At 46.7% G+C, this 21,758-nt stretch overlaps 3 protein-coding genes across 4 annotated transcripts in view; 1 reads left to right on the forward strand and 2 right to left on the reverse strand.

The window, feature by feature from the left end:
* Window positions 1-173: 173 nt before the first annotated feature.
* Window positions 174-4,667, reverse strand: FKBP3 (FKBP prolyl isomerase 3). The gene is made up of 7 exons (XM_082761222.1): window positions 4,492-4,667; window positions 4,286-4,387; window positions 4,059-4,166; window positions 3,851-3,986; window positions 2,822-2,889; window positions 1,282-1,379; window positions 174-408 (listed from the first exon to the last, which is right to left on the reverse strand). Exons 1-7 carry the CDS (start codon window positions 4,600-4,602, stop codon window positions 354-356), a joined length of 678 nt encoding a protein of 225 aa, XP_082617348.1. The 5' UTR covers window positions 4,603-4,667; the 3' UTR covers window positions 174-353.
* Window positions 4,668-4,725: 58 nt separating this feature from the next.
* The window catches only part of FANCM (FA complementation group M), a gene marked incomplete at its 5' end in the record, with an annotated part of 70,608 nt that continues 53,575 nt past the window's right edge, over window positions 4,726-21,758 (forward strand). The window contains 4 exons of one of the 2 annotated variants that reach the window (XM_082761220.1): window positions 4,726-5,305; window positions 5,381-5,553; window positions 6,220-6,297; window positions 7,250-7,408. In XM_082761220.1, coding sequence (XP_082617346.1) covers window positions 4,726-5,305; window positions 5,381-5,553; window positions 6,220-6,297; window positions 7,250-7,408 — 990 coding nt within the window. Of the gene's footprint in view, window positions 5,306-5,380; window positions 5,554-6,219; window positions 6,298-7,249; window positions 7,409-9,069; window positions 10,906-21,758 lie in introns of those variants that run through there. The other variant, XM_082761221.1, reaches the window with a different exon arrangement.
* On the reverse strand, window positions 11,102-21,651 carry LOC309879108 (heme-binding protein 2-like; the record flags this gene model as incomplete). The annotated part of the gene is made up of 5 exons (XM_082762452.1): window positions 11,102-12,721; window positions 13,125-13,308; window positions 14,601-14,742; window positions 16,004-16,095; window positions 21,423-21,651. 5 exons carry the CDS (start codon window positions 21,649-21,651, stop codon window positions 12,550-12,552), a joined length of 819 nt encoding a protein of 272 aa, XP_082618578.1. The 3' UTR covers window positions 11,102-12,549.

Raw genomic sequence — 21,758 nt, forward strand, 5'->3', positions numbered from 1 at the left:
TGTTGAGGTAAATACACTCCAGTAAAACATGACCCAGTACGAGAAGGATCGATAAAACCACTCACGGCAGGTCAGGATGGCGCTACTTCTCCTTCAGCAGTTTTAATGTAGTCTCAAGCATCCCCATTCCCCCCAGCTAAATAGTTTTAAGGTAAGCGTACACAAAAGTAAAATCAGTTGCAAGTATAAACAATGTTTTCTTTAGTGGTATGTTACTGTACAGCAGTTGGGGGGAACAAACTTGGTTTCGATACAAGGCCACAGTTGTAGTTATACCCTGAAGTTACAAGAGCAAAACTGCAGCTGTCAGAAGCTTTCTTGCTCAGATGGATTCCCAGCAGCAAAGAAAATCTTCATTCAATATCCACCAATTCCACTTCAAAGAAAAGTTTTGCATTTGGTGGAATCCTGTTGACACAGGTTAAGGAAGCTTTAAAAAAGACAAGCACTACACAGTTATGTTTACAAAGCTTCGCTAAGTGATTTAGCGCCTGCTCCTTGCCAGTTTTACATTTCCCTGGCCTATGTTACCATACTGGATTTAGTATGTAGCCACTGCTGCTGTTTAGCATGAGTGCTCACAAGATGTTCAGAACCAGCTCTGCAGATACACCTGTATTAAAACGTACTGCTCATTATTCCAATTCCTCTTACGATGAACAGCTGAGTTTCACCTTAACTGCCTGAGCACTGGCTCTGTTTTTGGGACACTCACGTGTCTCCCTCTGAGAGGTTAGATTGTCTGAAGGCGTACTGCAGTGGGGAGAAAGGTGGGAGTTGTTTTAGCTGTTTAGACAACACTTCAAATTATCAGGACATAAGGTTAGGGGAAGAGAGAATAATCCTTTTCCTTATTCCTAATAAACGCCAGGAAGGGTTGGTAAAAAAGTGTTCTGTAGGAGCCCTCCTTCAGTTGTTTCCCAGAACTGCTGCTTCCAGACAAGCTTTGACTGCTTTTTATTCAGTAGCAGCAGATGCTTTGCCTCTCACCCCACAACTACACATGTCAGCATCTCCCTTTGTGCTGCAGGGGTAAGCATTCAGAAGCAGCTAGAATAAAACCAAGGCAGGAGACACTAGCAAGTTATCAACTGGTACGCAGTCCCCTGCACAGGAGGTTTGCTTCCAAAGAAAGGGGCAGTTGGCTCCATCAGCTCACTGGACTTACTGTATTCCTTAACACAGCTTCCCCATTTTATGCCTGCCTGCAAAGCACATCATTCTGCGAGGGGTTTCCAGGTTACTTAAGACAGCAGCCAGTAGTGGATTGTGAAAGGATACTTTGCATCAGGCTGCCCTTTCTTGCCGTACGCCCACTCAGGTTCAATTTCCAGTTGAGCCTTCTCTCCTTTACTCATCGTCAAGAGAGCTTCATCCCACTGAAAACAAAACAAAGACAAACATAAAACCAAAGTCCTAAAGCACTTAAAAAAAAAAAGAATGTACATTTTAGATGCATTTTTCACCTTGTTCCCATGAAGACCCGTGCAATATCGCATAATTTGTTTGGGTGCATTCGTCCACCCCAAGGTGTACAGTGGGGCAGTTCCATTCTTTCCACGTGAGGAAACATTTACCCTGGACACCACAGCTCGGGTTCACGCTTTTATGTTGTACAGCTCCGACTGAGCCGATGAAATCAACGTGCTTGCTTCAACGTAAGCATCCAGTTACAGAGCGCATTTACCACAAAGTGGATTGGTGTTTATTTAAGGCTGACTCTTAACGCCTACTTGTATTTTCAGTGCTTGTGCCTCTCCAAGACTCACCCACGCTGCCCCAAGCTGCTGATCAGTTCAGCATCGTATCAAAGCTTCACAACGAACAGCTGCTACGCATTTCTTGTGACTGCCTGAGCAGTGTCTGGCACCCACACAAAACAGGAGTGTTAAGCCACGATACTAAAGCAGAACCCAGGCAACTCCTGCAGTACTGGCCATGTGCCCAAGGCCATTCTCCCCTTCCCAGTGGTGCTCACAAGAGTGCCTTGCTATGTAGCGGCAGCACAGAGGGGCATGTGTATGACTACACAGAAAAAAGTCGTGTAGGCACAGGATCCTTCTTGTATTCTTATCTTTTGCAGGCAGCCACCAATAAATATCACCACGAGCTCAGCAGCAGCAACGTGGTGGAGTCGAGCACCACATTTGCTTTGTGCATACGCTGGTACCTCCCTGACACAGCAGGTTTACACCAGTTTCTGTGACTTAAGATTTACACGAGCAGGTGGATATACAGAATACTGAACTCTTGGTGCTTTTAGTCTGTCTGGGTATTCCTCTCACGCAGATTCTGCCTTTGCTACCCCAACAGCCAGTGCTGGATACAGCAGAGGAATGACAGCACCAAAACTGCAGCTCGGTTCGGCACACGATGGAACTACAATTTGGGGTTTCAGCATACAGTTCACTTAATGGATGAGCTGAGCTATACGTGAGGAAGCACTGAGACAAATAAAAAGAGATGCTGACAAAACCCCATCTCCTGACTGACTGAAGCACACAATGCACCCAGCACAGAGCCCCGGGAACCCGATAATCTTGCCTATTGTGCAGAGCACGACACAGACAGCAAGAGGCTGTACGTGTCCTGGGAACATGCAGCTGTCAGACCACACGCCACTTAACGAGAGCAGTGACACTGCAGATGGATGGATGCATCCATAATGAATAAATATTACATCCTGCTGATGTAAAAGCTTCCAAGGTGCCTTTTTACCTCACATCAAGAGCCAACAGCTCGAAACCCGCATCGCAGCCATAAACCCTGCAGTGTGAAAACTCTTTTTGGATTCTGAGGGAGTCAGTAACGATTTACTTACGCCTCTGATAACTTTTCCTACGCCAACTTTGAAACTTAAAGGCTTGGCAGCTTTTTTCTTCTTTGAACCTGAAAGAAAGTAGTATTTTCATTTGCTTTAACACCGCTCCAACACATACAACACTTCCATTGAAACTTGCTGTTATGATCACGCTTTACGTAGCTACCTATTCTTATGCTATTACTTCTACACTGACAGATTTTTAGGGGAAAAATTTAGTGCTGTGCACTAAAAACATTATCAAATGATCAAGGTGCACCAGGAGCTAAAGCTGACAAGCACCTTTCAGATATGGATCCACCGAACCTAAAAGAGCAATTTCTGAATGACGAGATTTCAGATGTCACAAATGGATTACTGAATCAAACAAACAAATGAAAGTCATTAGAGAACCAATTTTGCTTTCAATGCTGTAGAAAGATTTTAAAACAGGTAGGATGAATGACAGCCCTGCTGTTCCTCTCGATGTTGAACACCGCTGCTGGAAGACAGTTTCTAGCAGTTCAGACTTCATACGCATGAATCCTCTGATCAAAAGGTCAGATAATTACTAACATCTCTGCTGTAAATATTGTGGAAGAGACTACTTCAAACCACTGTCGCTCCAGGGCCTCCACACTTGGGGGCTTATTACAGATATACACCAATTAGCGGATATTTAGGGAAGCTAACTCATTGCTGAGTTCCGTAGATAAGGACATCCCCCCGAGCAGGACCCGTCCTTCCTCAGGAGTAATTTCTGGGCTTATTGAGTCCTCCCATTTCACATTATTTGTGGCCTGGAGAATGCGAAACTCGAGGCCTGGCGAGATGCAGCAGTGTCACGTTACAGCCACCAGCCCTAAAATACCGCCCGGCCTCCCCTCATGGAAAATCTGAGCGCAGTGGGTGCAGGGCCGGCCCGGCAGCGAGGCGACAGCACAAGCCGTGCCTCTGGAGCCGGGCCAGGCCCACCACGGCCGCTGGACGAGCCCAGCTGCTTTCCCCTCAGCGTCTGGAGCAAAACCCCAGCGCTCCGCACGGCCTCACCCGTCTGCACGTTGGTGTCGAAGACCGTCCCGTCCTGCAGCTTCCCGGTGTACCAGCAGTGCACGGTGTCTCCCTTCTTCGGGAAGTTGGTTTTGTCGCCCTTCTTCAGCACGGACTTGGTGTACTTCGGCGGCCCCTGGGATCACGGGCACAGGGTCAGGGCTGCAGCGGGGCCCCGGCCCGGCCCCCGCCTCCCCCCGGCACCCACCTCGTCCCGGGCCTCCTCGGGCTTGGCCGCTCGCTCCTTGGCCTCCTCCGCCTTGCCCGGCCTCGACGGCTCCACCGCCGGCTCCGCGCCCTCCGTGCCCCGAAAGCGCTGCGGGGGGCGGCGGCGTCAGGGCCCCAAGCGGCCCGGTACAGCCCCACATGGCCCCGTACGGTACCATATGGCCCGGTACAGCCCCGGTACAGCCCCAGCCCCGCTCCCGGCCCCACCTGCGTGTGGAAGAGCTGCGTGTAGGCCGCGATCAGCTGCTCCTTGTTCGCCGTCTTGGCCACGTTCTTCACCTGCCCCAGCAGCCGGTGCTCGGCCAGGAACTGCAAAGACACGGCCGTGAGCGGCGGGGCCGGGAGAAGAAGGGGAGAGGAAAGAAGGGGAGAAGGGGAAGGGGAAGGGGGGAGCCGCGTGCTGCCGGCCGCACCGCCTGCGCCGCGTGCTGCTGCAGGAACTTGATGATGTCCTTCTTGGGCAGCGCCTCGCTCCGCAGCTCCTCCGCGCTCCAGGGCTGCGCCGGCGCCGCCGCCGCCGCCATCTTCCCGCAGCGCCCGCCCCGCGCCGCCCCCGGCTCCGGCTCCGACTCCGGCTCCGGCTCCTCCGGCTGCGGCTGCGGCACCGCCCCGGGGCCGGGCCGGGGAGCGGCGGGGAGGCGGCGGCGATGAGCGGCGGGCGGCAGGGCGGGCGGCAGGCCCAGCTGCCCCGGGCATGGCGCCTGCCCCGCGGCAAGGCGGCGGCCGAGCCCGAGCCCGAGCCCGAGCCCGGTGTGGCGGCGGCGGCGGCGGCCGGGGAGGCTGAGGCGGAGGCTGAGGAGGATGGGGAGGAAGCCGACGACCTGCTGCTGGCGGCGGCCGCGGCGGCGGCGGACCCGTCCCCAGCCCCTTTTCCAGCCCCGTTTCCATCCCCAGCCCCAATTCCAGCCCCGGCCCCTTCTCCAAACCCGCCGGCCGCCGGGTTCTGCCTGGCAGCGGGCTCGCTGTGGATCTACCCCACGAACCTGCCGGTGCGCGGCTACCAGCTCCGCATGGCCCGCGCCGCGCTGCTGGCCAACACGCTGCTCTGCCTGCCCACCGGGCTGGGCAAGACCTTCGTGGCCGCCGTCGTCATGTACAACTTCTACCGCTGGTTCCCCTCGGGCAAGGTGCTGTTCCTCGCCCCCACCAAGCCGCTGGTGGCCCAGCAGATGGAGGCCTGCGCCCGCCTGATGGGCATCCCGGCCCGCCACATGGCCGAGATGACGGGTGGGTGCTGCTGGGCTGGGGGCGGCCGGGCCGGGGGCTGGCAGGGCCCTGTAACGCCACCGCCTTCCCTTGCAGGGGGCACCCAGGCCCTGAGCCGGCGGGACCTGTGGGCCACCAAGAGGGTCTTCTTCCTCACGCCGCAGGTGATGGTGAACGACCTCTCCCGCGGGAGCTGCCCGTCCGGCGACATCAAGTGCTTGGTCATCGACGAAGCCCACAAAGCGCTCGGGAATCACGCCTACTGCCAGGTAACGCCGCAGGCCCCAGCCCTGCTCCTGATGGAAAAGCCCCCAAAGTCACCAAAGTGCTCCGTGAAGTGTGGCTGGTGCTGCTGGGAGGCTTTCCTCTAGCTCCTTCGCTTTGAAAGATGAGCAGAAAGCAAGCAGTGCTCTGTGCAATCAATTCAACCTGTATTAGAACTTGAGAGGGTGTGATGGGAGCATTAGTTCTGTCTGAACAAAACTAACTTTTTTGTTTCCATATATTTTCTGAACTGAAGCCATAAAAACATCAGTGTGCTTTCCAGGAGTGTTCCTGTTCGCAGGTGCCCTCTGGTGCCTCCGTGCTGGGTTTGAATAGATGTGGAGGGATGTGCTGTGTCAGAGAAACGTGGGGCAGCTCACTTGGGTTACTCCACTGTTAATCTTTTTGTGAAATCAACTGAAAAATCATTCAATAATTTACCGAGGTTACTCCACTGAGTGGGATTAGTGTAATACACTTAATGGAGATTACATGTTCATGGATGAAATCTTTATAAACTGAACACTTCCTGGCTCCCATGTGAGTTTAGACATATTCTTTTTAGGATGCTTTGTTGAGCTTTTTCTATCTCATAGGTATTTTTGTCAGCATAGTTATACAAGCAAATAATCTCCTTTAACAATGTTAACATGAAACTTTCCAATTCCTAGGTTGTAAAGGAACTAAGCAAGTACACGAATCAGTTTCGGATCTTGGCCCTCAGTGCTACACCAGGCAGTGACACAAAGGCAAGTGAAATTACTTTCGTGGCTTGAATAATACAGTTTCGGTAGAAGCTGTGGTTGATAACAGTTGGAATAGTGCAGGGTATTGAAGTCGAGGAGAATTCCAGGTAAAAACTGAATCACTTTACAGTCTGTTTTTTCAGTGTTTGCCTTCGTGTCGCTATAGACTCTATACTATTTATTTCCTGTCCTTTCTCAAAGGATTTGATTTTCTTCGAGAATACAGACCTACCTGAACCAAAAAGAGCATACTTTTAATGCAAAATGGCTTTTGTATTCTATTCAGGGTGGTTTATTGGGTAGGCATAAGTACAGCTAAGGTTTTCAGTCTAAGGCAGGAGGACATCCAAGTTCATTCTGAGGAAAAGCTATTTTGTTTAAATATTTTATGGAGCTTTTCAAGATGTTAGGCCTTTTGTCAAGAGAGTTGTGTAGTGCTTGTAAAGCTTATTATTAAAGAGGAGGTAAATGGAGAAAACTTTGTTAAACTCAAGTTTTCTAAGCCTCTCTTTGTGCTAATCAGCGTGGCCTAAAGTGCGTGTTCCTCGTGTGGTGGTGTGTGGCAGGGGCTGTGGCTCTGTCACGGTGCCTGTGGTGTAGACTTGGTGCCAGTGCCACCCTGCTGTGTCCCGTAGCTGCTGGAGGCCCCGCTGCTGCAGCATTGTGTGCTGGCTGCCTGGCTGTGCCCAGGTCTGAAGGGAGACTTCTGTCACTGCAGCCCTCCTGCAGTTTTGCATCCATGAGCTCACTGCGTTGGCTCTTTATGTGCTACTTAAGATCTTTAAGTGGAGAGTCTTCAGTTTTTCATTTATAGATACCAAGTACGTTTGCCTTTGTATTATATTCAAGGGCTGTTAAAATATGTTACATAAAACCTGTTAAAATGGTTACTTTCCTGTGACCTTCATTCCATCACTGGTGTGTTAACAAGCCTTCTTTGTGGGTTTCCAAACAGGCTGTGCAGCAGGTTATCTCCAACTTGCTCATTGCTCAGATAGAGCTATGTACTGAAGATTCTCCGGAAATTCAGCCTTATTCTCATGAGCGACAAGTGGAAAAAATTGTTGTTCCACTCGGCGAAGAACTGACCGAAGTTCAGAATGCCTACATCCAGGTGAGTTGTTTCATTTCTTTGTTGTTACATATACATTTAGTGACCCTGTCCGTTTATGTGTGTGTGTATATACACACCCACCTTCCGATCTGAACCTCGCTGCCTAGACCAGCAGTAGCTTGTGACAGTAACACCTTCCTATGGAGTTAATTTTGCCAGTGGTGTCAACTACAGTAGCTGCTGCTTTGCTTTGCGCCACGGACACCTGTTAGCTTGCAGTAGCCTAAGCAGCTCTGATGCAAAGCTTACCATTGAGTTTTCTCACCCTCCTTCAGGAGTCCTTGCAAATTGGCATGAGACATGAACTGAGGGCTTCTTACTTTGGCTGGAATTTAGTGTTTATTGGGAGGATAAGAAGAGCCATGCTTGTGTTGTCTAGGTTATTGCCAGCCTTGTGAAAATTGTATATTGACTCAAATATTTCATCTGGTTAACAGTGGCCTTTAGAGCTTTAACCCATCTGTGAGTGTGCTTCCTTCCCCTTGTGTGGGCTTGGTTGTGGTTTTTTGTTTGTTTGTTTTGGTGGGGGAGTTTGGGGGAAGAGAAGCTGGCAGTGGGAAATGTAGAACATTTGCTTGTCTGTTCTTAACCAGTAGGTAATATCCAAATACAGGGCAGTAGTAGGCAAATAGTAGTATATAAGGAACCATTTTGATAAGTTCAAAATGTATGCTTGTTTTTTAGTAAGAGACATAAAAATAAATGGAGTTAGTTGCTATCTAGCTGTTGGCTGTTGAGTATGCTTTTGGTTAAAGTTTAATGATGTAGGTGAAGACCATGAAAGGCAAATTTGCACGTTTGTTTCCTAAATTAAGTTGGCTTTTTTAGATCTGCTGTTTTCAAACAAATGACATGGGATTGTGTTTAACTGAAGTTCCAGTGACAGGCTGGAAGGAACTTTAAGATAGATTTGGGAATGAATATGGATGCTCGTGTTGGTATTGGTGATTTAATTTGAGGTGTTTGGCTTCAGATGTAAGCTGCAATAAACGTGGGTTTGGCTGATCTGGGGTAACTGAGGAGTACTGACAGACCTTCGCTAACTTCAATCCGTCGATGGCTGTCAGTGTGGCTTCGGTGGTTTCCATTTCCTTTCTTCGATCTGCTGTTTGCCTTTGCACTGGTGCCCTAACAAGAAGGGACCTCTGGCACGCACAGCGCTGGCCCAGGCAGCAGCAGGGTGCTGGTGGCTCTTCTGCAGCCTCCTTCCAGAGCAGCACGGGGGGCCAGTAGGCTGTGGGAGGTCAAGGATATTTCCCAAAGGCGGCTGCATGTGGCTTCTGCAACGGGGAATGAGCTCGCCAGCAGACTGCTGGCTACAGCATATAGATGTGTAGCTCCCAACATATGGGCTTTTTGTTTGGTTGGCTCAAAGACGTATGCTTTGTGAGAGTGATTTAAGTATTTTGGGTCTTACAGCAACCACGTCAAATTCAGGGCTTAAATGTCTTCTGTAAAATCAGAACAGCACCTTCCGACTTCTGTTGTTTCCATTCAGAGGAAAAATAGAAATGAAGAGATCACGAAACACAGAATTCTGAAGGAAACGTTAACAAATAAAAATAATTCTTTATATGATACAAAAAGTGAAACCCAAGTATACTCTTTGCACAATAAAATCATTATCTTTAATTTTGACAAACAGTAACAGTAAACAAGACAACATTTAAGTGAAAATAAAGGGCAGTGTAAAGCTGCACAACTCAGCAATGCCAGAGAAATTATATTTATGCTTATATTTGCATACATACAATAAGCAAGGTCCTGAGTATCACGATAGCTGGAATAAACTTTTTAGGCACTAATGCTTGTTTGAAAAATACACAGTATGCAGGACAACGTTTATCTGTTAAGGCTACAGCATTTAATCTTCAAAAATACGTTTGAGTTCTGTTTTATTACCTCTTTTGAATAGTAGAAATCAAATAATTCAAATTAAAAATGGAAATCCTTTAATGGCTTACAAAGCAGAGCCACAGGTGGGTAATAAAATACCTATGCCAATAGCAGGAGTTAGGTAATTACGTTTGACATAAGGTTTTCAAACTTTCCAAAATGATCTATTTCAGTAACTAACATCTCCTTGGCGTTCATGGGTGTAACTATCAGGCAAACTTTATTGTGTGAATGGAAACCTGCTGCACTTTGTGAGGGCTGGTTGCAGAAGCTGGTCGTGTTCCATGGCCATAAAGTGTATCTTCAAACTTCAGATTAATTGGTTCTTTCTCAGCAGCAGAAGCAGCCTAACACAAGTCAGAATAGGTGCTATCTGGAATTCACAGTTTTACATAAAACACCGAGCGCTTGCTGTTTGGATATCAGCACGTTCCGAGAAGTACCTTGGGTTTGTGCTTTAGTAACAGGCGGGTTTCTATTACATACTTACAGGTAACTGAGCTGCAGAAGTATTTAGGTGAAGATTCTCTAAGGGAAGAGACATAGCATGTAGCAAACACTTTTTCAATAGACTTTGTACATAATTTTACATTTAAAAACTGATATTTCTGGTGAGAGAATTGAACTGCTTCCAGCAGATGTTTTATGTTTGTACTAAAATAATTCCTATAATCAGCAAAAGCAATCAAATTGCAGAAGCCTCTTTCCTTTCATGTAAAATCTTGTAAGAGTAGAAAAACTGTTTTTACTTGCCCCTATATGAAAATTGTTGGTGGGGTGAGGGCATAGGGAGAAGTGGGCAAAACAAAACCTGTCATTAATGCTGCTCTGGACCTTCTATGCAAGTCAGCTTTAGAAAAGTTTTTCTTATTTTCCATTTTAAACTTCCACTTTAAATAGTGGCTGGCAGTTCCAGCAATGCGAGATGTTGACAATAAAAAAAAAGTCAGAGATAAAATGCCTTCTCTAGCTAGTGCCTAACGTTAGGGGTACTCAAACAGGGCACGATTCCACATATTGAAAAGCAAGTCTGATTTTTTTCCCGTGGTTGTGACCCTGTGCCTTGAACAAGCTGAGAGCAGTAAGAGATACGAGAGGCACTTTCAGCACCTCACCCTGCTGGGTAAGAGGTGCCTGGGTGTGCATTAACCTGGCGCATCAAACTGCTCCCAGCTGGGCCACCGCTGGTGCAAGCACTCATGCTGTCACCTGGCAGCTTGGGGTGCACACCAGGCAAACCAGGCTCGGTAGCTCTCTGGCTGGAAGGAGGACCCCAAACCCACAGCCTTTTCTGAGGTTTTGCCCTGCCAGCTACCCCCAGCCTCCCAGTCACTGTAATCACAGTCTGTCTGTAATCACACCTGTCTGTGCTGGGCTAGGGCAGGCTGAACAGCTGGGGAAATAGGAGACTGAGGAGAAGGGGGTGAGGACGGGGCCCCCAGCACTGTCGGTTCAAAGTAAGGCTTTTCTCTCGTTATTTATCTCCCCCAATTGCATCTCCCTGGTCTCTGCAGGCATCAGCCACCCGAGGGCACCGTGCTCACGCTGAAGTGCCATCAGCAGCTCCCAGCCGCCCCCCCAGGACCCGCTGCATGTTTCAGGTTAACATAAAGTCAGTGTTGTGCAGCACAGAGCCCTGAGCAAACAGCAGGCTTAAAGGTCTTGGGACCTGTTCGTTTATTCAGAAGTACTGCATCAATCCCCTCTGCCAATTAACAACCACTGCCATAAGTGCTCAGGCAGAGGCTCTGGTTGGGTTGTGTGTTGCAACTGGAGAACACAAAAGCTCAGGTAGTTGATAAGTGACCCTGGGGATATACTCCATTAAATTTTATATAAAAAGTCATTTACTTAGATTAAGATTAAGCTCTATTATCATATCTCTAAGGGGAGACATGGAAGGGATTTCTGAGAGCAAACCTGTTTGCTAACTCGATTCTAAAGTGCGTTGGGTGCTCCCTAACTGGTGCGTAGCAAAGCCTGCGTGCTGCTCAGGCCCGGGGCGCTGGAGCTGTGCGGGCTGGGCTTCGAGTCCCAGTGCACTGGGCGCTGCTTTGAGACTCGCCACGTGGGTGAAAGCAGAGGAAATGAGCTGCAGCACGGAAAATTAGGAATTAGGAAGAGAAATGCTCACAGTGAGGGTGGTCAAATACTGGAACAGGGTCCAGAGGGGCTGGGGGAGCCTCGTCCCGGGAGGTGCTGAACGCCGGGCTGCACGAGGCCCTGAGCAGCCCCGTGGGTGCTGGCCCCTCCAGCAGAGGGCTGGGCCAGGTGAGCATCGGGGCTGTGTAGTTAGTTTACGTGGTTCTGTGCTAAGAGAAATACTGGCAGCATTTCTAACTTGGGCAGTGTAACACTGCCATAAGAACATAAAAAGTAGTGAACAGATTGCTGAATGTTACAAACGCTGCTGCCAGAGTAAAGATTTAAGATAAAGTGTTCAGAAAGCTGGAGCTGAAACGAACCGCTTTCTGTTTGGGAATGACACATTTAGTCATGGGGTCACTGCAAGTGGGTGATTAAGGTGAGCTGTAACTTTCCTACCAAAACATCAGTGAGCCTAAGCACTGTTCTGCTGCCTTGGTCTCTTCTCAGGGTCTAAAGTACTTTGGTTGAATGCGTGGTGAGGTAATGCATTAAGCATTGAGAATCTCTGCTCCACCAGAGATAAGAACAAAGCTGGTCAGCATTGGCCTAGTCTTGTTCCTTGGTTTAATCCTGGTGGTCTAACTCTGGTAATTATCTTCAGAAATAAAGACCCAGAAATTCTTTTTTCTCAAGCATAGTCTGCATGTGTGAATTGGTTTTAATGCATGTCCCATCGAAAGCCCCAGCAGTGCCTTTCTGTAGCTGGTGCAGCACTAAGTGCCCAGAGCAAGCCAGGACAGGGGCTCCAGGAGCTCCGTTAGGACAGTGCCAAGCCCCAACAGATCAGAGATGCTAATAAGTGGGTGAGGGGAGAGGGCTCTGCCTCCCTTATCTTAGGGGGAAGTGGGGAAGAAAAGGTGAACTAATTTTTCTCATTTTTACAGTGCTAAAATTTCCGTAAGAACTATTTAGAACTGGTTTCATATGTTAGCTCTGTTTGCTTAGTAAGTTGGAGTGATTGCCTTGCTAAGCTGGCTAAAGCCACGTTTTTAGATTTCCTCAAGGGTTTGACATCTAGTCTCACACAATTCACTTGTAAAATTCTGCCAGTAAATCAGAGCTGATTCTTGTAACAGACAGGCATCAGAAACGGGCGGCTACGGTCTTTGGAGGAACCAGATCTCATTGTGTCGATTAGCAGCAGCTGGGTTTGTGTATCCTGCAATGATGAATGTATCCTGCAAACATAACTCTGGGCTCTCCAGAATTTCCGCCAGCAGGTTTATTTCTCTCATTATAGAGTCTTCATTGGTGATTCCTCTGAAGCTCCTGTAACAATCAACTTCATATCAAGTTCTTTTTAAAATCCAGTTTTTCCCGAGCCTAGATGTGCCCTCTGTTCTAAGCTCAGCCATGATTCACAAATGGCACTACCTGACTCTGGTTGGTCTCAAGCAGGTAACAGTTTGTTCTTAACTCAGCATTTTCAGTGATGTGTTAGATAGTTTGTTGCCAGCAATACAGAATACTGTGTGTTTTGAGATGCTTCATATCTTACATTTACATATGCATTATTTTCTGAATACCCGAGTTTCATAAAGCAGGCAGCTTTCAACAGGTACTGAAAATCATGTCTTAAGTTTTAGAGGTTGGTTTAACATGTGCAGCATGCCTATGTTGAGAACTGCATCTTTTTGCATTTTTACTAGAACAAAATGAAAATGTTTCTTACCTACTATAAACGATAGTAGAAGGCCATTCTTCAATGATTATGTCAGAGTCAAAGGGATGAGGTGGCTGATCCTGCAGCACTTCGGGCAGGTAGTACGCTACCGTCACCGACTGCGTCATCTCCGACTGAGACTCATTCGTGTGTACTATGGTGACGATGGGGATTGTTATCCCCAGGTACAGCCCTGAGGAGACAAACATGACTTTTAGAAAATACAAAAGGAGGTCTTCATACCCTACTTGATTTCTGAACTCCTACTGAATTATATAGAGTACCACTGAGAAGAAAGGTTTGTTGTTATTAGAAGGAATTCAGCATACCTCAGAAATTGGATTTCTGTATTCCAAGTAGGAAGTAACATTTGATTGTGCCTTGTAATTCGTATGTATGTGTCTGCATGTCTGTATGTGCATATATACATATATAAAACCTCTGTGTGCAAATATGTTTGCACGTGTGTCTAAAACGTGGTAGTTGGCAAGCTCTCCTGTCTCCACGTATGGCAGATGGTTTGACGTAACTTCTTACCTCCACCTTCAGAGGGATGTGTTTTTGTGAACTGCCCTTGTCTCGTGTTTCACATATTTGGGAGCAAAGAATGTAGGCAGGACAAGGGGGCTGCATTGTGAATTCATTTAGGATTTACTGTTAACAAACATGTTGCTTTATTTGTGCAGTAAATAAAGCTTGTGGTTTTGACTGTGCAGATAGCAGTGATTATTAGGGGGTGAGAAATCTGCTTCTGTACATGGCTTGAAAACAAAACTGCTGTTCTGCAGCCAAAATAACTTTTAAACAATATTTAAAATGTTAACAGAATTCGGGGGGTGGAGGGGGAGTGGGAAAATTAAGAAATTAAGACTTGGCTTGATCACAGCATGTGGTATTACAGAACAAAACACTGGCTATTGTAGTACTTCTTAATCATCTGGAGAATGGTAAAAATGAAAAGCTATCAAGGACATGGTGGATTTGCTATCCTTTTAGTGTTCTTGAGTTAAAATGGGATTATGTTTGTGGAAAATACTCTCTGACCACACCAATTTTTGGTGTCCATTCAGACATGCACAAGTTGAGTATCATGAGCTAACACAAGGCAAGTGTAATGCTACGGGCTCTCGGCGTTACACTGTGAGTAGGGGATTGCAGTACTTGTGTGACAACGAACCCACTGAATGCTGTAGCAAAAGCCTCGTTCATAGCCGACAGTCTACAAAAATAGCCAGAGCCAGTTCCCAAGCAGTTGTAGTGGTCAGGATGCCCTTAGAAGTCAGTTCAGCGATCATGTACCTTCAGAGGTTCCCTTCTAGCATGTACGTAGAGGGACCAGCATCCGGTTTAGATTATACTGGAAAGGCCGTATTACAGGAGGATGGTGATACAGACAGAAACAGCTAATAAAAATATCCTCCTAATTAGGAGGGACTAGTCCATAAATATGTTTTCACTGTAATGAAGAATTGTGGTACTAATTACCTGAGGAATTCTGCTCACAAATGTACCTCATAAGCTTCATGAATCCAAGACAAATGCTCTGTTCATACTGTTTTTCTTTCATTTTTATACAAGCCCACTTGGCTTTTCCATACTGACGTTTTTCATAAAGCAGGTCTCCAAGCTGCAAACACAGTCAGATCACAATTTTGTGTTTTAAGTTAAATAAAAATAAAATAAAAAAAAAAAAACAAAAAACACAAGCAAACAAGAGTCATACAATATTCAGTGCTTTGATTATAACATGTGCCTACAGAAGTTGATTTCTTTATGAACAGGAGAATAGCAAGCACGAGAAGTTATTTTAACTCTCAGCGTCAGCTATACCTTAAGTGTTTTGTTTGCTACTCAGTTCACATGCAGTTTGTTTCAAGGTTCAAGTTGGCATATAATAAGTAGATAAACAAAACCAGTGCAATGAATTACACGAATAAAAGAAAAATTGCATCTTTTTTTCGACTGTCAGTGAAATGATTTTGAAAGGAACATGTAAGTGTCAATCCTTTCTCATATAAATCCAGGAGGGATATTCTAATGATCTTGGACCAAAATCTATTCAGCAGACCTACAGGCAGTTCTTCAAAATAAGGAACTGATAACTTTTGACCTTGCAATATCTAATATTTAGTTACTACAATACTACAGAGAAACTGCTTTTGAGCGTTTAATTACAACATGAAGAGTTGAGTCCCAAACCATTCAGATGAAACACACTCAAATAGTGAGATTTATAAATTTGAATTATATGGATCTGTTTAAAATAAATGGGATGGGAAATCTTCCTACGCGGTTAGTAAAGATTTCGTTATTTGTCATTTATTTAAGGTTAGACACCTGTTTGCATGCTTCCTGAACTGTAAAAAAAATTGCTGGACATTGAAGGTTTTAGTGGAGGATAAGATGTTTTCTATGAGATGGATTTGCAAATTGATGTTCTCTTTGTAATGACCCATGATACAAAGCTACAACTTTGGTTTTAAATTCATATAATCTCCTCCAAGTACTGTTTCCTAAGGTTTAATGAACATGATTGTAAAGAAGCAATGATTTAGATGAAGAAAATGGGGTTTTATCTTAAATGTCAAATTATGAGGGGGTTTTGTTAAATTAATTCAAAAATGTCACCAAGACTGCCATTCTTGACTGCCTTCTGACATTCCTGCAAGTTTCTAGCTTACAGAAACAGAAAACGTCACACATGCATGAAAAAACAGCGAGATGTTAAAAAGAAATGCAGTTATCCAGCTATAAGGGGTATGTCCACTTAGGATTTTTAGTGCTTTGTATAAGTGGATGAGTTACTTGTATAAAGGAACGCAGCTTTGAAATCTAGGTATGAATACTGAAAAGACTGTTAGAAGCTCAAACAGGAAGGAAGCGGGTACCTTTTCTTTGCGCTGGATCAGAGTAAAAGGGATGGTCTGCCTCTCCTGGGGGCTGTTATTTCTGGTCAGCTGCTGAATCGGCTCCGCCATGTCTACAATAAAATAACGCGTTTCCAAGTTAGCTGTGAAGCTGCAGAAACAGGAAGGAAATGTTTCATTCTGCTTTCTCTGAGTTAAACTTCTGTGGACTGTGTGCCTTTAACAAGTTTCGTTTGCTTTTCAGTGCTAGCAGGAAAGGCTGGCTGGCTTTGGTCTCTGTACCGTTCAGAACAGGTCTTGCCCTCCCACCCCCTCTATATTCCAATTACGCGTGTGTCTCTTAAAGGGCTTTTGTCAGTGCCCACAGGTGTACTGCCAGTTCTGGCATGTCTTCCATCACTGATTCACGTGTATCCACATGAAGAAGCAAATTGCTTTGGCTGCTCTTGCTCACAGTTCAGGGAAGTACTGCTGTGGGAGCTGTCACTCCCAAAGGACATTCTGTCTGATAGCTAGCCCCAGCCTTTGGTGCTACGCGCGTTGCCGTGCTGCTCGTGCATGCTCCAGCCTCTGTGTGCACACTGAAGCTCTGTGTCTTCAGTGATTCACCCAGTGATACCTTTTCTTTTTAAATGCAAGCCCTTCTAGTAAGGCCTCACAGGGCAGGACAACTTTAAAAACAGAAGCCAAACAACCAATTTTGTTAAGAAGAGTGCTCCCCACCACCTCACAGAGGTGTACAGAGAAGGCTGAGTTGCCACGGAAAATGGACCGAGTTGCGACCTAAGTTGCCGTGGAAAATTCTGATGAGGTACATCAAGAAAAACACAGTGCCAGTGATCAAACAGCAGGACAGGGGCCTGAAATACTGAGGGGCCTCTGTCCTTGGGAAAACATCAGCTTGATGAGGCCCCGAGCAACTTCAAAGCTGACAGGTAGAAGCCTAACTTGGAAACCAGCTCTGCTTTTAACAAGGAGCTAGACTGCAGAGCTCCAGAAGCTGCTTACACCCTAAATTATCGTGTAGTTGTGTAGTAGTGTAAGTAGATTTTATACTTCCATTAAAAATGCTGAAACTATAGATGAGGGAGAAGAAAAGTGTTCTGTTAAGGTAAAGTATAAGGTGAGTGAACAATTCCTCAATGCATACTTCAGTGAAGAAATGTGTCTTGAGAGGATGTGATTTTAACAAAGCAAATAGAAAAGATCTTTCTTGTGCGCTATCTTGACCCTATTTCTGTTTGGTGCAGAATTTTTATCAGTATGGGCTGTCTGATTACATGCTGGGCACATTAGATGAAAGTTTCTGTTCAAGGCTGGAAGGGGCAGAAGGCTGTTGGCTTGCAGTGAGCATGAACATTCCTGCAAAAATGCAACAACTTCACAAGGTGGGAGCAGAGCAAAGCTAGCTTCATGGTTTGTGTTCTGTTCATCAGAGGATTACACCTGACTGAAAGAAACACTGGGGTTCAGTGTTCTCAAATTAGTCCTTACCATAAAGCACTTTAAAAGTTAAACAGAACACACCAAGTATATTTGACTAACAGGGACACCGTGTTTTGCGTGCTCTTCATGTCTGCCCTTTTCTTTCTTCTTGCCCTTTGGACCAAGAAGGACCCAAAGTATGGCCTAGTGCCATCGCTTCTGGCCTGAGCTCTGGCGTTCTGGCAGCAGGTGATGTGAAGGAGAGCGTTAATAGAAAATATTGTTGAAGAGCTCTAAGCATGCTTAGTACAGATGCAACTGAAACGTGCCGCAGCTCTTTGAGTGATTCTCACATTTTGTAAAGGATTCTGTAGTGAACCTGTTCTTGAGTTCCAGCTGCAGACATAAATAAAGGTCCAGTCTGCAGCAATCATCACGCTTCCCAGCCGAGCTCAGGGGGATAGAAGGAGCAAGTGCTTGCCTATTTAATACTAGCATATTGCTGTACTCCTGCTCTCCCATGCTTTTGTAGTTTAAATACGGTTGGATTAGGTGTAGATGCAACTATGGTTGCCTCAACAACAGCTCTAACTGTAGTTCCTAAAAAACTCTGCCTAAAAGTTAGCTCCTAGCAGAAGGGCTTAGAAGCTCTGGTTATAAGGCTAGTCCTAGCAATGGAGAACCTCTTTTCCAAAACAGCAGGTCCCTTGCACGTCAAACTCAAAGTAATGCAAGCATTTGTGCACTGTGATAGAGGCTTAGGAACTTGATTTTTCTGTGCAGTGTTTGAAAATGTTTGTGAATTTCTGCCATGCTACTTCATGCTGTGTATCAGACATGTTCCAAAGGACTGTATGTTCCAGCTGAAATAAGATCCCCTCTCTTCTGTGTTTTGAGTGCCTCAGAGTCTTAAAGACAGAAAAGACAGGATGATGGGGGGAGGGAGGAAGAGTATTATTCATCTCTGAGAGAAGAGAATTAAGATGCAGAAGAATTAACTTAGCCTAGGTCACTCGTAAATCTGTAGCTGAGCTGGGAATCAAACCTACATCTCCTGGCATCCAGTGCAGGGGGTTTAGTCTTAAGGCCATTTGGAATAGTAAAGATCCTTTTAATAAAGGGTAGAAAGATGCACTTCGGTTAATTTTAAACTTTTTTTAAAATGTCACTGGGAACTAAATTTAAAATATAAGTAGTGACATTTAAAATTGATTTCTTCAGATGCTGAGAGAAGAACAGTAGATGAGACTTCCAGAGTACCAAGGAGTTAGGAAACATTTCAAGGCTCTAGAAATGTTAGCTCTGTTTTCATTCCTTTGCTGATAAATGTGATCAGATTTTTTTTTCCCCCCGTGTTAATGCACAGGATAGGATTTACAACTAGTAAGTCCATTTAGGGGTTTTATTCTTCACTTCATGAATCTCTGCCTGTCAGGCAAAGCAGTATAGCATGGGTAATAAATGTTTTAGCCTGCACAACATCTAGATTATACAGCACAAAGCAAGGGAGTTGCTTGATGTACATACCCTCTGCCAGACCAAACTTGCAAACTTACATACCGGTGTGAAAAAATGAGGCAAGATGATAATGAGTTGTAGCAGTATATCTAGGTAAAGGCTAGCTTTAATTAAGTTTTGAAAACTACTAATTGGTAAATTTCAGTCTTGAAATAATTGTATACCTGCCTATGGGTAGGTATTATGAAAGAGGCAAGTCTTTACAGAGAAACGTATATAGATAATGCACACTTGACAAGACTTGTACACAGTGACAAGATGGAACAGTATTTGAAGTGTTGCACAACTTAACTGGTGTCTGATCAGACCTGCTGTGTCACTGGACTGGGATGTACTTGTCAGCTGTGCCCTCAAACAGTGGGCATGCACACCAGGCTGCTGAGTTTAGGAGGCAGCTTTGTAGCACAAGGAAGCAGTCTTCATGCTGAGGAGAACCACGAGACCCCTGCCACGCACCTTGGAGCTGCTCACAAGCAGGCTCATGAGGCTGTGCATGAGGTGGGGGAGGCTGCATGGCCGGGACAGCCCAGCCACAGCGTAGTCCTGTCCTGGCTCTAACTGTGCTGCAGCCTCTGTACCAACAGAGCTGTGCTACCCCTTACGTGCTGCAACCTCAGCAAGGGAAGCGTATTGGAACTGATGGCAAAATTGGGTGCAATTCAAGATCTAGATTTTGATCTGGGGCCAAGGTACTTGACCTCAGAGCATGCTGCTTTGTACACTGGGCACCTTTAGAACACTGTGCTTTAGCAAGTGGATGATTTTGATGAGTAAACCTTCCCAAGCTTGCTTATTAATCTTGTATTGAGATTATTAATGAGAAATTTAAAGTAGCTGCTGAAGCATGCCTTCTGCTTCTACTGAGCATAGGTAGGTAACATGGAGTTCTCAAGCCAAGGTTAGATTTTACCATCCTATGCTTTTTCTTTTACCTTTTGGTTGCAAGGCTTGCTGTTGGCCAGACAGTCATCTTACAGGATTACAGTCTGGTTAATCGTGATAAATCAATATGCCAGTCATACAGATGTTCAAATCTCACAGAATCTGTTGTTTTTAGAAGACTTGTTCCTGTTACCCAGGAAAGGTACTAACAAAGCCTACTAGCAAGGTATCTTTTTGAGAGGCATATTGTCCCCATAGAGCAAGACAGCTGTCAAAGCTTGTGGCAGCCCAGAGCTATTGTCATAGGGTGGCATTGCCTTGATTTCACAGACTTTTCCACTAGACTACAGGAAATACATGAGCTGTTGTTGGGATCTCAGATGCTGTGTGCACAGCTATTACTGTGGCAGCAAACAGCCAAGGACAGCTCTTGTGCTTTCCTGCACCAGGGCTCCAGTGCCAGCAGCTGCTTGGATGGGGCACACTGGTCACGAGAGCCTGCGTGCTCCCTAGTGAAATGAAGGGATTCTCCTCCCAGGATGTCATCTGCATTTCCTCTGTGGATGTCTGAGGCTGACTGAATACCAAACATGGATATTACGTTAACTTGCACTGTAAATAGATTGATGAGCTCTTCTAGCTGAGGTATAATCCTCTCTTGACGTATCTTGACTTCACTGAAGGAAGTCTTGCATTTCAATTTCTGTAATGCCTGCCCTAATACTACAAAGGAAGTGTTTTATTATATTGCAAACACAACATGGTAAAATACTACTTCTGATATATTTACCAAACCTGATCTCCTGCATAATAAATCTTAGTGAAAAAAGGCATTGACACTTCCACATCATTTTGTGGGAAGGAGTCTTGTTCCTTCTATGCAGAGCTCCTCAGAAGGGGCCATCTCACATCCGTGTGTCCAGGCCTTGCTTAATGCCTGAGACAGGGACCCTCTCTCGTTGCCCTCTCCCTTTGTGCCCCCAGGCAGGAGGCTGCCGGTCAGATCAGTGTGACCAGGACCGAGTGCTGGAGCAGCAGGACCTGTCAGACACCCCCATGGGGGCAAGACAGTGAATGCTGTTCAGACTGAGCTTGCTGGGCCTCCTTTTAGCACCCAAAGGGTCATTGGTTTTCCTCGCTAAGGCATTAGAAAGCTGGGATGGGACTTCCAGATGTGGCTTGAAAAGGAGGCAGAAAGGCTGTTCCCACTGCTGTGTTGGAATCTAGGAGGAGTTTAAGGATCAGGGGATTCGTTTTGACAGTGCCCGAGGCAGTCTGTGCAAGGCTTCTGTGCTCCCCATCCTCTGCGAGGAGGATTTGGGAGAGGCAGAGCCCCTCAGCACCGCTGGAGCTCAGGACAGGGCAGCACCGAGGTGTCGTGGCTCTGGCTGCAGTGAGCCTGCCCTCACCCCGGGGACTCTCCCATCTCTCTCAAAATTTAAAACAAGCCACTTCTTAATAAGATAAGCCACGGAGGCTTACCGTCAAAAGGCAAGGTCAGTGCTGTATTCGCCTACTCCCCTCAACCTGCCACCGCCAAGCCCCAACCGCCCCCATCCGTGGGACGGCACCGGGGGGCTTCCGAGCCGCCCCCCTGCCCCCGGCCGGCTCTTACCGCGGGGCACGTCCACCTGGTGCCCCCTGCCCACGCTCTGCCAGTAGCTGAGCAGCCGCTCCTGCTCCTCGTCCTCCATCCGCTCGGCCGCCTCCTCCTCCAGGCTGCTGCCGTGGCTGTGGTACGCCGAGTCGGGGCTCTCCTCCGCCATGCCGTCCAGCTCCTCCAGCGTGATCACGGCCGGGCCGCCCGGCTCCGCGCCGCTCATCCGGCACCCGCCCGTCTCCATCGTGCCGAACCGGGCCAAACTGGGCTGTGCTGGGCCGAACCGGGCTGAGGAGCCGAGCCGAGCCGGGCTGCGGGTGCTGCTGGCGGCGAGGCGCTTTATGAGGGCTG

The sequence above is a fragment of the Aythya marila genome, assembly GCF_965140915.1.
Source record: "Aythya marila genome assembly, chromosome: 5".
NCBI classification, from domain to species: domain Eukaryota; kingdom Metazoa; phylum Chordata; class Aves; order Anseriformes; family Anatidae; genus Aythya; species Aythya marila.